General features: G+C 40.7%; 1 protein-coding gene across 4 annotated transcripts in view; it reads right to left on the reverse strand.

Annotated features, from left to right (window-relative positions):
- LOC119434794 (serine/threonine-protein kinase N2-like) overlaps positions 1–14,282 on the reverse strand; it is a 109,268-nt gene extending 94,986 nt beyond the window's left edge. For 2 of the 4 annotated variants that reach the window (XM_049672173.1, XM_049672158.1), the window contains exons 1-3: positions 14,131–14,282; positions 11,758–11,819; positions 6,667–7,011 (exon numbers count right to left, since the gene is read on the reverse strand). In XM_049672173.1, coding sequence (XP_049528130.1) covers positions 6,667–6,997 — 331 coding nt within the window. In that variant the 5' untranslated portion in view covers positions 6,998–7,011; positions 11,758–11,819; positions 14,131–14,282. Of the gene's footprint in view, positions 1–6,666; positions 7,012–10,009; positions 10,033–11,757; positions 11,820–12,596; positions 12,637–14,130 lie in introns of all 4 variants that reach the window. The other 2 variants (XM_049672161.1, XM_049672165.1) reach the window with 2 other exon arrangements.
- Positions 14,283–14,378: the final 96 nt, after the last annotated feature.

Consider the following 14,378-nt stretch of genomic DNA (forward strand, 5'->3'; position numbering starts at 1 on the left):
CTCACTACCATGCAGTGGGCTAATGTTTGTGGTCCCCTTCTCTCTGCTCAGTTTGATGAGCGATTATGCTGCTAAGATTGGCCTACAGTAAGTATTCTGTAACCAATAAGTGCACAATGTGCTGAAGTACACCCCAGTGGCCATATTTTCTTTCAATTTCCATTCTTTTTGCTCTTCATCATTGGCTGGCATGATGCCAGGCCTTCGTTGCTGCCAGCATCGGCCACTCACTGTGATGGCCCATAAGAAATGAATATGTGGCAGAATAGAATAGAAGGAAAAGATTCTGGCTTCAGAGATGAATAAGCTTTATTACTAACTTGTAAAGTGAATTCAGTGTGCATATGGTCAAGAGTCATGGCCATATATTGCATCAACCGAGCACAACTGCATGTACAGAAGGTGCTTCAGGGCATTTTTAGGATGAAAGTAATGTTCATGAAACCATAACTGCACTAGTCTTCGGAAGACCAATAATTTTTTTTTAAATTCAGTCATTATATCATGTTTCAAGAGCAGATAGCATTAGAATTTAACTGCAATCAATATTCCTTGAGCATCATCGCCATTGGAGTGACTGCCACTTGCACAACATCAAAAAGGGAATTTGTTATTTGTTACGCTCTGGGAGAACTAAGCAGTTTTATTCCCTTTCTCTCATTTTAAGCCCTTCATTGGCTAGTCTAATGCAAAACTCAATTACTGTTTATAGCTTATTTGCAAGTCAATTTCATAGATATAAAGGTTTCAGGCCAACAAGCTTGATGTTGTTCTGAACTTCTCCATGAGAGATCACTTTTGCCCATACTTCTACTCATTTCACAACCAGATAACTATAATGATTGTGCATGTGGAAGACAGGAGCCTGTTGGGAATAAGTACATATGCCGAACTTTAACCTTTTAACTGGCAAGATAAGAAAGATTGACCTCGAGTGGTTTTATTGCTTTAGTTCTTCGCTTGGCTCAAATACATACCAATTGAAATATTAAAACGGTTTCTCTAAAAACTAAGCGCGATACATACAGCAGGTCAAAATTATTGTTGACCAGGTGGTGAAAGGTAAATGTATGGTCCAAAACTGGTCTCTGGCACTTGCTATGGCAAGGTCTATGTGTGTTCTTGAGATGCACATTTATGGAGTTAAGAAATAAGAGCTTGCTTAAAAAGGAAAAAAAATTCACATTGGCAAGAATATGACCCCACGTGCACTAAGAAGATAATAACGAAGCCTTCAGGTTTTGGGACCAATACATCTGCTGCTGCTTTAGTTCAACATCTTAGCGAATACCACTGTTGAGCTGGTACATAAATAAAGATAAATTGAAAGGCACAGACTAATATTTGGATTTGTCTAGTTTTTGCGGATGCTTTTGTTAGGTCAACAATATTGTTGAGCTACCAGTTAAAGGGTTAATCATGATGCACAAATTTTAAAAAGACAAACCAACCATAGAATGTGTCATGAGATTATTGAAGGATGCATTTTGTATTAACAGAATCGAACAGGGTGTTTGATTCTATTAAATGAAAGAGCAATTGTAATTTTAAATCAGCAAAGAGAGTTGCATAAAACTGCATGACATGGCACTCTACTAAGAAACTTTAGTACTAACAGTGGAGCCCCTCTTCCAATATTTGTGACTGATGTAGTTAAGTTAGCGTTTTGTCTAACAAGTTAGTTATAATGCTTTTTCTGTGGATTTCAGTGTGTATTATGATGTAAACAAAGTTCATACATGATTACATGCACAACGAGTTGAAAGACAAAAGAACACAAAAGCCGGAGCATAACATGACATAGCAAATAAGGTTACTTATCAATAAACTTAATACAAATTTAAACTTTGACACCAGTGTAACAACCTTAAGAAACAAAAAATGTGTTATTACTAGCAAGAACGTTGACATTCACTTTATCCAGTTAAGCTAACTTTCTTTCCTTATAATGCATATGAATATGCTTTGCTTTATATAGGGTGCACTTGCGATACATTGCTTGTATTTCATGTTTGTCAGATTGATTATTGGCAGTGTATGTAGGTATTTTGCATTAGCATTATTGTTAGTGTTTATTTTCCTGTTATGAACGTACATTTTATTGTGATAGCAATTATAGGGACACTCCAGGCACATTTCTGCCGTTGCCGTGATATTCTGTATAAAGTCAAAGGGTGATAACATTGTCACCGTGTGCCTTATGCTGTATGTGCGAGTGAAAGCTTGCTAGGGTGAGCGGATGAGCTCAATCTCACGTGCAAATGAGGAAAGTGGGGAGGAAGCGTGCTGTCTTCCGTGGGGGGGGGGGGTGTTCTACGCTGGCGGCAGCTGTGTATGGCACGTGGGCCCAATCTTGAAAGCTATGTGCGATGGGGACACAGTGCACCGAGTGCTGATAGCTTCGTGTGTGCTGTGTTTTCGCCACTTGGTTTACGCTGAAGCGAGAGGCAGCACGAAGGTCAATACGCTCACTGCTGCTGCCGCGCTTCGTCACTCCAGCGTTCTGACAGAGAGTGTGCGCGTTCATCGAGTGAGATGTGTTCATGTTTGCTTGCACGTGCGCGACACCATGCTTGTTAATTTAGTTAGTAAGCGAATGTTGACAAGTTTACACGACTGATAAAACTGCTGTCCTTAAGTACTTACTTAAGTTTCACTGCAGTCGTCTTAGTAATTGGAAAACCAATAGCTTAAAAACGAATATTTCTAAGGCAATATAAATATTAGCAAGCACACAAGGTTGCGGCCCATTAGTGCATGATTTACCGTATTTACTCAATTTTCAAGTGCACACATTCAATACCAAACCTGGTTGAAAAGAAAAATGTTGTACAAGCCTTACACAAGGATATACAGGGTCTTCAAAGTTAAACTAACAGTAATTTTAATTTAAAAAAAAATGTGATGCTAGCTACGTAAAATATGCTTGCACAGGCAGTTTATGTGCTTTGGTGGATGCAATTTTGTTGCAAACAGTTAGAGTCATGAATTGCATAAATAACAAAAACTGCAGAATTAACTTCTTACTATCGCAAATATGGTATGTGCTTATAGTTGAAACACCAAGACAATCATACTAGAAGGCAACTTCACTTTGTCCTGGAGTGCTTCTCTTTCTAAATATTCATTATCAAATTTGACACTCAGGCAACTAATTTCGCTTTCAGGGGCGTGAATCTTGAATAAACGCCAAGCTTGCAAACGATACGCCATACACAGTAAGCTATGTCACAATGGGAGCTTGACGTTGTGTCGAGATCCATGCCCCTGAATGACAAATTAGCTGAATGAGTGTCAAATTTGATGATGATACACAGTAAGCTATGTCACAATGGGAGCTTGACGTTGTGTTGAGATCCATGCCCCTGAATGACAAATTAGCTGAATGAGTGTCAAATTTGATGATGAATATCTTCGAACAAAAGCACTCCAGGAGAATCAAAGTTCAGTTGTCTTCAAATATGACTGTCTTGAAGTTTAAAATATAAACATATACCACAAGCACTGTAGCAAGAAAATTAATGAAGTTTTTGTTAATTATGTATTTGGTGATATCTCAAACATTGTGTACGCGAAAGCAATAAACCACCTGCGCAAGCAGAATTTGTGCGGGTTGAATGAAAAGTGCCTCAAACGAACAGTCGTGCGGCAATTTTGCCATGTATTCGCAGGCTTCTTTCCCGCTCAGAAAACCACTTTTATGGAGCACGTATTAAGCAACAGAAAGCTGTATTGGGAGTTTTTCATGTTGCTCTACAATTTTCTCATTGACACTTTTCATCTAATTATATTGAGAATGTGATTAATTAATTAATACAAATTATGTAATTAGGTGGAATGCAAAAAATAACCTAAGTATTTCCAAGTGACGGCAAACAACATTAGCTTGGCTCTGTCCAGCTACGTGGCATTTGCATATTTTTACATCTTGGTGCAGAATAGTTGCTGTATAAGCCCAATTTTATTACCGAACGGACCTCACACAAGCTTTATATTTCACTTTATTTAAAAATGAAACCTATTTAATCTTACAAGGTCATTTTTATAAAATATTCATATGCGATTCAGAGATTTCACTATTCGAACACCCCCATTTTCAGTGAACTCTCTCAGATTTTACTGGCCATGGATGCTGCTGCTGTCTTGCTGAAAGCTCAAACAAAGAAAGCGAAGGAATTACATTTCTAATGGTGGAATAAAACCTCGGTCTCCTAGCACAACCGTCCGATTCTCTACCATTAAGCCACAATTGCATGCATTCTTCTCTCTTGCCAACGCCAAGTAGCACTTCGAGACGACTGGTGTGTACCTAACATCGCATAGCACACGAGCGCAAGAGCAGACGTGTGGACCCTCGCGCTCAATGTGCTACGTAGCATGTGACCATTTCCCAAAAGCTTCACTTCACATATATTCCAACGTGTGTTGGATCTGCATAATTTTATTATGGCTTGACTATATCCTGTAACGGCATACAGCAGGCATTACCAAATCCTGAATGGGAGCTTACCACTGTCGTTGAAAAGAAAAGTGTGCAATCATTGCATTCTACCGGTGCTATCATATGGGGCGGAAACTTGGAGGTTAACAAAGAAGCTCGGGAACAAGTTGAGGACAGCGCAAAGAGTGATGGAATGAAAAATGTTAGGCGCAACGTTAAGAGATGGAGAGATAGCGGTGTGGATCAGAAAGCACACAGCGATAGCCGATATTCTAGTTGACATTAGGAGAAATAAATGGAGCTGGGCAGGCCATGTAATGCATAGGGCAGATAATTGATGGACCATTACGGTTACAGAATGGGTGCCAAGGAAAGGGAAGCGCAGTCGAGGACGGCAGAAAATTAGGTGGGGTGATGAAATTAGGAAATCTGCAGGCACAAGTTGCAATCGGCTAGCGCAAAACAGCGGTAATTTGAGATCGCTGGGAGAGGCCTTCGTCCTGCAGTGGACGTAAGGAAAAAAAAGAAAAGAAAGGCTGATGATATTGACGATTTTCCTTATGCCTCGCATACTCACTAGCCATAATTCGTATTTTAAAATATGTGCCATAAAATAATTGATTAAAATGTTGACTAGCATAATTATGTTTAATTACTAAATTAAGCATTTTGATTTCTCGTGCAATAGCCATCTCATCGAATAATTTAGATCAAGGGCTGGAATTGTGCTCTCTCCCACAGGCATTTTTTAAAATTTAGTGCAGCTAAAAACAACACTCTGTATTAGTGTTACATTATGGGTATGCACGTCTGGGAACTGGTCCTATATACGTATACAAAGTGGACATGTGACTTGCAAACTCAAATGCAATGCTCGGTTCCCTGAAACACCACCAGATGGTGCTGCCCTCTGTGCATCACGGGCAGCGGAACGGACCAATTGTGCCCGCAGCATCGCGAAAGTACTTGTTCAGCACGGTCACGCCTTGCCTTTCCGTTCATGTGGTGGTGGCAGAGCAGCCGTTCGCCGCCACGTCGCTTTAAACAGATGATGTTTAAGGGAGTGCATGCAGCAGTGGCTTGCTAGGTGCTCCCGTCTGTGCTAGTGTATGCTTAGAAAGCCAGCGAGCACTCGAGCATCAGATAGCATAGTGCTTTAAATGAGAACGCTATAAAATGTTCTTTACATGAATTGTCATGGAGGAAGCAGGACCTTTAGACTCCGAAGCGGAATTCTGCAAGCTCAAGAATTGAAGCGAAAACAACTAGCTGGCACCTCAGGTAAAGCGTAAACATCTGCTTTACATAGTCATAACCATCCCGTGAGTATTTATTTATTCTGATGATTGTGGCATTAAGCTGAATAAAGAAACAACTGTTAGAAATTGCCCCATCTAAAGAGTATTGCACTTGTGCTTACATTGCAGTTGTGTCACTCTCCAAAGCAGCTAAAAAGAGAACTTTAAAATCTGTAAGGATTAAGGATGCCTCAGTACGCCAACAAAATACCACCAACAGAAAAAGAAAGCAATACCACACACTGAAAAAGAGAAGGGCTACTTGCTAAAGACTAACATACCAAGTTAAGAAGCAGAATTATTGGCATGACAAGCAGGAAGACCACTGACATTTATGTACTGTTTATTATGCTGTATTATCTTCTGAATCGATTTTAAATGTTCAGATGCTAGTCTATCAGAGTGCAGTGTGCTTTTCTTCCTAGTGTTTTACTGCTGGAAATCATTCTGCAAATATGACGAGCTAGGGCAGAAACCATTCTCACAAGAATGAGGTGCTGCTCTACAAAGCTTCATGGAAAAAGCAAATTTAAATAAATCGGGAAGAGATTATGGAAAGATCAAAATTCCCACCTTGCTTTATTATTTAACTCCACTGAACTCTCCAACTGAAGCAGGCGAAGTAAGCAATTTATTACCAAAATTTAGCAGAATAAAATTGTTTGTGAAAGGCTCCGGTATAAATAAATAAACATGAATAAATGAGAAAATGAAAGAAATGAAGTAAATAAGAACAAGATGGTCACTCTCTTGACAAACAACTCCTGAAAATTATTTGCTTTAGAGCTCCGAGAGGATGACAATGCACAAAATCAGATTAACCATGCATAGTTTCATGAGCAAGTTTAATGCTGAAACATGACATTTAACTTGCTCTTTGCACAGGTGTGATGCAACATGCAAAATGGGTCTCCAAAGAATATTCACCTTCGGGTGACGGGTGCCCCTGGGTGACCAGAATATCAGCAGTGAGGTCACTGAGTTGCCGCTGCAGGTCATTGAGGCGCGAATTGGCTTTCTTGACAATGGAGTTCACATGGGCCAGGCTCTTGCGGTCGGTGGTTGCCTTGCGCAGGTTTTCAGCACCCTCTTTTATCTTCAGCTCTTTGCGCATGTCCTCCTTGAGCTTACGCTTGAGTTCTTCCAGTTGCCGCTGAAGGCTAGGCTCATTTCCACCACCACCGCCTTCACCGCTAGCCCGTGATGCTCCACACAAGCCGTACTTGCCAGCTATCTCCTGAGAGGCCACTCTGCTCATGTCTGGAGCCCAGACTGGAAAAATAAGGTCAACACCATTTGTAATTGACAGAAATAAAGACTTGCTCCTGTTTTCCCAGCACATGGCCAGGTTTGACTGAGCTTGCAAACGTCAGTCAGGGAAAACAGTGCACATCTTTAACACCAGGAGCATAAAGATAGATCCTTGATTGCTGTATGTTTCAATGATTTCAATCCTATAGGTAAACGTTATGGACTAATAGTACAGTGGTCATGCTATGATGTTCCGATATTGCTGTGAATACCCCAGGGTGGTATCAGCAAAAGTGTGGGCTTCCAATACAATGCATACAAAAGGCTGATTGACCTTTAAACCATATATAGGAGCTAATTAATGCATAAAGAACCCTGCAACAACAAACAAATTTTAGCTTACCATTCTATATCAGTGAAGCTTTCGTGAGCTACAACGATATTTTCCAATTAACTCAACACACTAAAACCTACTGCCTGGACCTTTATGACAGCAAATGACCTGCAATTCTGAGACCAACAGGCCAACTGTGCATCACTTATAGCAAAACTTCACTGTGGCATAGTGTCAGTCAGAAATTGTTGTGCATGCTCTCCGACTTTTTTTTTTTTTCAAGGGACAAGTTTCTGTGCATAGATTAGCGCTTTACCTACTCGATGCACCCCAACCACTTTTCCCTCAACAGAGCCTAACCTTGGACATTAGCTGCCATTAGAGAGTGCAGGAACTGTTGCTACCAAGAAAAAGCATAACTAACCATGTTACCTCACAGCTTACATCTAGACACACCATTGTTGAATGCTGCTATAATGTTGACTGATTAGACTTCCTCAATAACAAACAAGGATAAGCTCATTGGGAGCCCTCGTATTTTGTAACAATTCATTTCATTTTCTGTCCTTAGCCCCCTCTATTGGCTCACATACTGCTTTGCCACGATTATCACTAAGACTGGGCACAACTGATAAGGAGACTGGAAAATTAAATGGATGATTAAAAAAAGCAGCTCCTGAACTTCACAAAACTTTGTCCTTTACCTCAGAAAAACACTAATCTATGCCTGCTGCTTATTAGGAGTTAGAAAGCAGCATTATTATGGAACAAGTCCAAATTTCTCTCAGTGCTTGTGTGTGCTATCTTTCAGCACTAGATTCAACTTCACAAAGAACTCATTTATCGGACCTTTGCAATTATTTTATTGAAGACAACAGTTTAATGGCAAAAATCCTCGCCCCTTAAAAGCTGAGAGCAACACTTAAAAGAAAGGTGCACAAATGCCAACCCATCCATACATCTACACTGTACGCTGCAACCCGTCTGAAACGCTTCGTTTGAGACGCCACAGATGCCTAGGACGCTATGTGGGAACAAAAACAAAGGCCACTATGTAAGCCTTCGTCAAACAGCAAAAGTAGATGGCATGCGTCCGACAGGCAGGAACACACACACCCTTCATGAAGAGATGTGCGACAGCACTTACTGGACTTTGAAATGCTGCACGACTGCCCCAATGACCGACATATATTACACTGAAGATTAAAACCAATGCACCTGAAATGTTACATGGCCGTAAAACACTCCACCACATGTCATACAAAAGTAGCATTCAATAACATGGTACTTTATATACAGTAATTTAAGCACAACATACAGAGGTATGCTTTGCAGATGCCTAATGCTCTTAGCCTTTACAGCAGATCTGAACTGCTAATGTCTCCATCAATGCTTTCAAGAGTAGCTAAAACATTGTGAAAGCATAGCAAATGGAAAAATGCATGATCTCCTAGCTTTCAAGGGAGTGAACATCTTCAGCTGCACCTTATAGTAAAAATTTTGTGAAAATTATTGTGAAAATATGGTAGGTAACAATAATTTTACCATGAGAACTGTAACTATTGTAGTGGTAGTGGCCCTTAATCGTGCCTCATAATCAGATCATGGTTTTGGCAAGTAATACCTCATAATTGCATTTTTTTTAATGAGAAATGCTTACACAAGATTGTGAATGCATACATTCAGTACACTGCATTTAACAGAGATAGCAGGACAAGGTAACACAGCATGGTGTCTATAATAACCAATCATTTCAGTATACACTGGCAAGATAGCTGTTTTTTGTAATCATTCAAAAAGACAAATTTCGGTGCATGAAGTGAATAAGAATGCTTACCCTAAAAAATTCGAAGAAAAAATATTTGCTAGAGGAACCAACCAAGCTCATGTATACACAAAATGTTGAAGAGCAGAATGGTGCACCAAAGTTCTTCCCTTTTTGAACAATTTGCTCCCAAAATTCATGTTTTGCCTGCTCAAAACAACTCTGTGATACACTGAATATCTGTGCCGGTAGCCAAGTATTAAAACCGATAACAACAAAAAATGCCATCTATTATGATTTTTTGATACCGTAAGTATGCTTCCACAGGCAAACTTTTATCAATTAAAATTACAGCAGAGAAAAGGGAAGTTTTATAATGGCTTACTAAGTATGTGTATACGTCAAAAACAACCAAAACATTTTACACACTGTTTCCTTCAATAATAAGAACACACTGCACACAGAAAGTTCAACACTATGTACACCCAAAATATCCAAGCTAATTTAGCCTTGTCTCGGGAATATCTATCTGGCAACTAGATAATGACTGGTATAATGTAATGATTCTATTCACATTCCTTTTTCCTTTTTTTGTCAGTGGTCTGTTAGGAGTACTGTTTCCCTTATTAGCAGGATTAGCCGCTTGCAAGCAGTGGATGATAAAAGGAATAGAATTAAATAAAAGGAATCTTTACATTATACTGGTCCAGGAGAAAAGAAAAGCATACTGTCTGAATTTTAACAGAAATTGTTTCACCTATCCCCAATACAAAATTTTAAACTTTTGATAAAGCTTAATTGGTTCTGAATGACAAACTGTTTAATAGTGTTTAATAACAACCAGAATTCCTGACACCTTAAACTGCAAGCTCTTTTTATCTAGTATGGTCAGAGAAGAAGAAACATTTCAAAATACTTACCAAAGAAACTGATGCAGACTACTCTGCAGACATTAGAAAAATTTTCATAATTTCCAATTAAGCTGCCTAGAACTACAATTCAGCATTGCTATTCATGCATAATTTTTAAAGAAATAGCATCATCAGTCACGTCCACAGAGTGCAAAATGTAAGGATGTGCTATACTTACAATCACTCCATGCACATAAAAAGAGAGCATGGCCGGTATAACGTAAAACTATTCCAATCTGTTTTTATTCCAAATCGGCCATTAGCCCTCTGTGATAGGTCAAAATGTTTCAGGCTATGCCTGCAAGGGCGTGCCGACCACACATATGGGCTGCACTCTAGCCATTCTGACCTATCACGAAGGGCTAATGGCCGATTTGGAATAAAAACAGATTGGAATAGTTTTACGTTATACCGGCCATGAAGACAACCTCGGACGATAAACAAGCAACATAACCAAATGACAGAGCACGCAAAAGGTAATGAATGACACACCTTACAAGCCTTTTTTTTTCTTGTGCATTTCTCAATGTGTCCACATCAGTTTAGTAAACACTCGACCAGTACAAGCACAGTGCTTTTGGCATGTACAGGCAGTGGCCGTGCATGCACAATGATTTCCAATGTATCCCACCACCATATATGCATAGACCGTCTCGCATGGACATGCTAACAAGTGTTGCCTTTGGCAACGTAGGAGCCATTAATGTGGTGAAGCACTATAGTAGCACAATAAATATATACTTCAATAATAAATGTACATCTGATTGGAGCAGTCAGTGCAGCTAACTCATACTGCAAGCACCTTTACTTATTCATTTTACCAATATATTTCCTAACCCAAAGAACAAACATCATAAAGATCCATCTATTCTACAGATGAGTGAGGCTCAGCAAGAGTCAACACTGTTGCATTGCACTGTTATGGTATTAAGCACACAAAAAGTTGCCCATTCGAATAGTGCCACTGGCAACATCATAATTTGTAATGCAGTATACTGCTGTGGTGTACACGTTTACACCACAAAAGCCAATGACATCATTGGCATGCTGGAATGCCAAAATGTTTAAAGTCAACTCCAACCAATGATTTCCTTCACTAACCTATACTACAGGACTGAAGCCATATCACAAAAATTAAACCATCAAAAAGTCTTATCTTAGAACGTAAGGAAATAACAAAACATTGTGGTATGTGATGCATTAAGTACGCTAAAGGAGTAAAATTTATGCTGTATTTCTGCAAAAGGCACAGCTTAATGATTGTACTCGTTACTAAATCTAGTCAACATACATGTAATTTGTACTGCAAGAGGCTGCACAAAAGTTTCTGCTGCCAGGCCTTCAGCCCACATTTGCTTCAGTTCATTTTCCAAGTGGAATCTTTCTTGATTCATTTCATCTGCCCGCCAATTTTTTCAGAAAGCAGCATTTTGAAAGTCATAATCTGAAAGTGGGGTTTTACGTGCCAAAACCAGTTGTGATCATGAGGCACGCCGTAGTGGAGGGCTCCGGTATAATTTTGACCACCTGGGGTTCTTTAACGTGTACTACAACCATAATCTGAAAGTTGTATTCAATATACAATACGGATGGGGCTTTTCATAGCAAACTAAATAATCTGTCAATGAACAAATGACAAAAGCTTCCCTTCTTTCACAGAGACCTCTGCCGTTGTGTATGCTTTCCCGCAGAAGGCAAAATAAAGCAAACAGGTGCTACAGGTCTATGGATGATTACAGAAGTGTGTTTTAACTCACCAAGTCCACGAGTAGCCTTGGGCAGATGTTAAGGTAGAGGCATTTAGAGGGAATTGTCACCTCTGCAAATCAATTAAGAAAAGTGAAACTGGTGAAAAACAGTTAAGCATCAGTATGCACTAAACTTGTGCAGTGAAATGGGCACTACTGAGATAAGGCGTAAGCATCTTGGCACTTCAACCTTTGGTATATAATTTTTTTCATTTTTTGTTACAAGAATATTCATAATTAAAACATAAGACCACCTACGGATAACGAGGCTGGACTTCGTGCAGTACGCGGCAAACACTTTTCTAAAGAGTACAACTAGATTCCACCTAGTTTTGCTCTTTACGGACTGTGAAGTTACTCGAGATCAACGTCAAGCATTGGTCAACAGGAACATTATAATTGGCATGACCAAATAAGTAAAAATATACATATACAAATTAAATTAAAAAATAACAGAGGGCAATTTAATCTATCGCCTAATTTCTCACGAAAATACAAGGCAGTAAAACAAAAAGCTCCACCGTTTTACAGATGCATTCATCAAAGTCAATATACTGACACCGACCACCCCGAAACTTCAAAACAACATAATAATCAAACGCTCTAAGTTTCAATAAAAACTTCCAACACTGATCCACAATAACAGAGCAATTGAAAGGATGCATGCAAGGCATGATGCTGCATAACTGTCATGCTTGCACGAAATCACAGCACAAGCACTCGCTTTCATCAAGCTGCATTCAAGCTACTGCACCTGCATTCCACAACAACCAGCGCATCGGTTAGCGGCCTTACGCATTTGCGTTACCAAAGCAGCAGCCAGATGCAAGACAACAATTATGTCTCACCATCTTTCCAATGCCCGCAACAAGTCTCACAGGGCAACACCTATGAAACACCCGAAAGCAGGTGCAAAATGTTAGAGCAATGTGTAGGCACCCGACGGCGTCAGCATCTTTCAGACACTGCGACACGTACGAAAAGACAGCAGCAACAAATCAGGGGATCCGAGTACTCGGTTTCGTCATATTGCGTTTCACGCACATTTGGAGACGCAGAAGAGAGGAAATCGTAAGCTATCTGCCAACAATAGAATTGTTTTTGCTCGTTAGTGACAGCGGAAACACACCGGATGCTCAGATCGTGTGAAGCGTACCCAGATGTGGTTCACAAACAAATGTTGTTCTCTTCACGAAACAAGCTCTGCAACAACGCGTTAGCGGTTTATAAACAGTTGCTCGAAGTATCGGAATATTGACCGCTGCGCCGCGACGCGTCCGAAACACACCACCACCTATGCGTCAAACGCAGGAGCCAAGCAAAATAAACACAGATCCACAACAAAACCGCCGCTGAAACTAGCGCGTCCCACCCACGTAAAGTACTTGTCAGACCGATGCGTATGCAAGCAGACACATCTTTCTATGCCGCCGCTTCCAGAGACCACATCCGCTCTGAGAATAAGCTCCGCATTCCGCAGAATATAAAAAGGACGAGAAAAGGAAGAGAAGCCTACGTTTCGTGAGCCCACGGCAAAGCTGCCGCGGAAATGTGCCGCTTTTCTCGCTCTAGAAGGAAGCAAAATAAACGACTAAAATACACGATGACGGTACTCAAACAAAAGCGTGTGTGCGAGCAAAGCAGATTTCAAGAGCCAGATAACACAAACCGAACGCATACACACGCACACACACAGTTGTAGGGATGCGCTGCTTGCTTACGGGTGGCGGGAGCGGTGTTAGAAGCAAGTGATCCGTGCAGTTACATGATGCGATACGGCGAACTAAGAAATGCGACCGCTTTACAGGCTCCTGCGCCGCTGTCAACGCTTGTATGCTGTCCCTGCAGGTCGGCGGCACAATCAAGCTTGACCTGCGGGGCCACAGCAATTAGCTCAAGAACACCGATGACTACGATCGTGGAAAAGGCTGCTCACTCGGCAAGCGGCCGAAAAAAAAAAAATTAAATCAGGTCGCATAAGACGACATCTCAGCTAGCTCGTGATACCAACGGTTGATCTCATCCGAGTAGATTATTTCGAACGTTATTTGGCACGTGCGAAGCGCCTGACGGGCTCACGCGGAGACTGACTCACACGAGCGAGCACGGGCAATTCGTTCCTTATAAAGTCACAATACAAGGCAAACACCAGTAAATATAATATTTACTATCGCACACACACAGCAGAAGAAGCCTGAACGATTTCTGCTCACAAGGTGATTTTGTGGAAACGCAAGGCAGCAAAGTGCCACAGACAGACCGAAAAACCTCTAGCAGCGGTTACACGATCGAACGCCGACTGCAACGAGATTTTTCTGCTCAGAACACAATCGAAACGCAAACCGGTAAAACGCTAGCATTTAAAGAATTCGTATCTCTCACCTGGCTGAATAATAAAGCATCAGAGCGCGGCGTCCGAAGATACTGCTCTCGGAACCAGGAGCAAGACCAAAAATGCTGATCTCAAGCTTAGCCCTAAATTTTTGCTGGGCTAAGACATCAACCTCATCAACAACCACCGAATCACCGAATCCGCTACTTCCCTATTTTACTGGGTCACGTGAGCGTGTATGAACCAATCAAAAATGTTCATGAGACTCAGTGTTGCTACATGGCATACATGATGCATA

Source organism: Dermacentor silvarum, chromosome 1, assembly GCF_013339745.2.
Source record: "Dermacentor silvarum isolate Dsil-2018 chromosome 1, BIME_Dsil_1.4, whole genome shotgun sequence".
NCBI lineage: Eukaryota > Metazoa > Arthropoda > Arachnida > Ixodida > Ixodidae > Dermacentor > Dermacentor silvarum.